This window comes from Python bivittatus, unplaced genomic scaffold (genome assembly GCF_059951505.1).
Source record: "Python bivittatus isolate LINGU-HERP-01145 unplaced genomic scaffold, Pbiv_v1 ctg000470_np1212, whole genome shotgun sequence".
Taxonomy (NCBI): Eukaryota; Metazoa; Chordata; class Lepidosauria; order Squamata; family Pythonidae; genus Python; species Python bivittatus.
The window spans coordinates 667,818-670,977 of NW_028277065.1; the positions used below are offsets into that span (position 1 = coordinate 667,818).

Genomic DNA, 3,160 nt, shown 5'->3' on the forward strand with positions numbered 1-3,160 from the left:
CTGGACACATTTCAGAGGGAACAGTTCATTTAGACCCAGTTTAATTCCTAAGTTGCTACTCCTTCTAGTTATAAACACTGACAGATCACAGAATTAGTGTCAGTTGTGGGTTATATATACACAAATAAAGGCAAAAGTGAACCAAATAAATTCAAAAGTCATTCATGTCTTCACAGGATAGTGTGAATGCAAATGTATGCATTTTGAAGCATTAAATTGGGGAGAGTCACCCTTCACTGAGTATACAGTGATAACAGGTGATCAGTTACAGGGTAAGGGAAAGTTATTTAGTTGCAGGTTTCTTATCACTGTAAGTGTATTAGGTTCCAGAAACAAAGTATAGATCCAGTAAAAAACAAATACAAATCAAATCAAAAAACAAAACAGAGATCTATTTCTAATTAGCTGTGATAGACTCTTGGGAGTGGAAGAAGTTTCTGAGAACTCAGAGCAGCACATGCAGCAAATCCCTTAAATTCCATATTGATTAGAAGAACCAGCACACAATAATGTGCCAACTTTCAAAGGAAGAATAACCATCAGTGAACAGAAGGGCTGAATTTCTTAATGCAACATTGAAGTGAAATTAAAAATACTGGTGAGTGAAATTTAATGGAACGTAATAAATATCTCCACTATTTCTACCTTTTTTTTCATTGGTCTTGTTCCCATGCTCTTAAACTGAGTTTTTGACTGAAAGGAAAAACTGAGCTGTGATTAGGTCAGTAGAACCGTACATATTATATAAATTCAGAATTTTTATCCTTTATTTTAAATTTCTAGCCTTTTAAAATCTATATGCTGTGATCAAGGCAAGGCAGATTTATAGCTCTCTGCCTTCAAACTGCCTTGCCCTAATCACAGCTCAGAGCTAACCCTGCTTCTTGTGAGTATCGGTATTTGTTAAGCTTTTGCAGAATAGAACATCTCCACTTCATAATAAAATTATCTATTAGAGAATCATTTTTACCAATATAGTTTGACATCAGTTTCAGCTCTGATTATACTTACTTCTTAACACAGAACCACATTTTGGACATACCAAGCCATTTAGAATATAAGCCCTTGTTGGAGGGGGTTCTTTTTCTAATCACATGGGCAGAATTCCCTGGAGATTACTTAAGACTTTGAGATGCCATAGAAGACTTTATAAAACTCTCCAATACAGAAAACCTTTTAAAACGAATATGGATAGTAAAAAATATCACATGTAATGTCAACTTTCACAAGATGAATAAAAGTGCTCCAAGGAATAGAGGAATATGAACACCTATTCATATAAAATCAGATAACAATTGTATGAAGGAGGAAAATAAGTAAATATTTTCTCAATTTTGCCTTTCAATCATCCTGATTCCCACATTCTGAATCTGTATTTTTATCCATCCTGTATTTTTCTTCATACCAATCCAGACTGAAATAAGTAGGAAATATGTTAACAGCTCTCTCTTTACTTCTAGTTTCTCATATCTGTGACCAGAAATGGATAATGACACTACAGTGTTTCTTCTCTTGGAATTCTCAAAGTTTTGGGAACTGCAGGTTATGTATGCAATGATATTTTTGTTCTTATATTTAATTACACTAGCAGGGAACATTCTCATTATCTCTGCAGTTATTTTGGACTCCCATCTTCACATCCCTATGTATTTCTTCTTGACAAGTTTAGCCTTGCAAGACATTGGTTCTGTTTCAGTCTTTATCCCCAAAGCTGTTTTTAATTCAGTTATGAACATAAGGGATATTTCTTATTCTGAATGTGTAACACAAGTGCTTTTATTTGTATTCTTTGTAGACTCTGATATTTCTCTCCTTACTGTCATGGCCTATGATCGGTATGTTGCCATTTGCAATCCTTTAAAATATGAAATGATAATGAACAAGAAGGTTTGCACCAAAATGGTTGGTAGTGTTTGGATTGCCAGCTTTTTCAATGCTGTATTAAACACAATGGGAACTTTTATTACTCCTTTCTGCTCTAATATTATCAATCAGTTTTACTGTGAAATCCCACCTTTACTTAAACTTGCCTGCACAGATTTATATGTAATAGAAATTGGAGTTGTAGTATTTAATTTTGCATTAGCATTTGGTTGTTTTGTCTTCATCATTGTTACTTACATACAGATCTTTTCTGCTGTTTCAAAAATCCCTTCTGTTCGGGGAAGGAAAAAGGCCTTCTCCACTTGCTTCCCTCACCTCACAGTTTTCTCCTTATTCTTATTTACGGCCTCATTTGCTTACTTGAGGGTTCCATCTGACACACCATCATACTTTGATTTTATAGTTACAATAATGTATTCCATTGTTCCACCCATGTTAAATCCATTAATATACAGCATGAGAAACAAGGACATGAATGTTGCTTTTTCAAAACTTTTTGGTCCAAGGACTCTTATTTTATTGGGCAAGAGTAGGAGGAGACATATGGAGGGTTAGCCATAATGTGAAGTCCATCCCACAGTTTCATACTGTGTGGAAAGATGGACTGTCCTGAAATAGAAGGAATGTTACATGCAACTGTCAAAATCAAAGGCTTTTTTCTCTGGTCTGTCAGCTGCCCACCTTAGGCACATAGGCACTTGCTGAGAAAGGGACAACAATATTTCAGATTCCTTAGAATCTGAACGGTAACCTTCATGTAGGTTTCAAAAGAAAGAACTATAAAAGAAGCCACAGCATGCAAACAAAAGGAGGGAATGGGAGTCTTCTAAGTTTGACAGGAGTTGCTGCTGGAGTGAGAGTTCTAATGGACAAGGCATGGAGCAGAAGAAGCCACAGCTGGGAAACTCAGATTCCAAAGGATCCAAGGCCAGGGAACAGAACCAGGGAGGTCCCTGAAGCAGCTGAAATCAAAGAAGAACTTGCAGAAAAGAGCCAGGAAAGACACATCCCTGGACTCTAGATGGTGGCAGAGTGAACTCCACATGGCGCAGGTGCTGAATAACTGGGCAACGGAGTATTAAGGAAAGAGCTGTTAGCATTCCTAAGCCTGTCCATAAGTAATTGTGGCAGGAGAAAGAAAGTAGCAACACATTATTTTTTCCTTATAAAGTAGCAGAAATTTAACTTGTTTAATTAAGTTCTAATTATGAAGTTAGGTATTAGAGTACATATTTATGCTTAGTCACTACAGTTGCAGACACAGAAATATTTATGT

General features: G+C 36.0%; 1 protein-coding gene across 1 annotated transcript; it reads left to right on the forward strand.

Moving 5' to 3' along the window:
• The first annotated feature begins 1,482 nt into the window (after nt 1-1,482).
• On the forward strand, nt 1,483-2,439 carry LOC112542947 (olfactory receptor 14C36-like). The gene has a single exon (XM_025176968.1). The coding sequence runs from the start codon at nt 1,483-1,485 to the stop codon at nt 2,437-2,439; it is 957 nt and encodes a 318-aa protein (XP_025032736.1).
• Nucleotides 2,440-3,160: the final 721 nt, after the last annotated feature.

Coding starts and splice junctions, on each gene's coding strand:
- LOC112542947 (XM_025176968.1), top strand. CDS start 1,483: ATGGATAATGACACTACAGTGTTTCTTCTCTTGGAATTCTCAAAGTTT.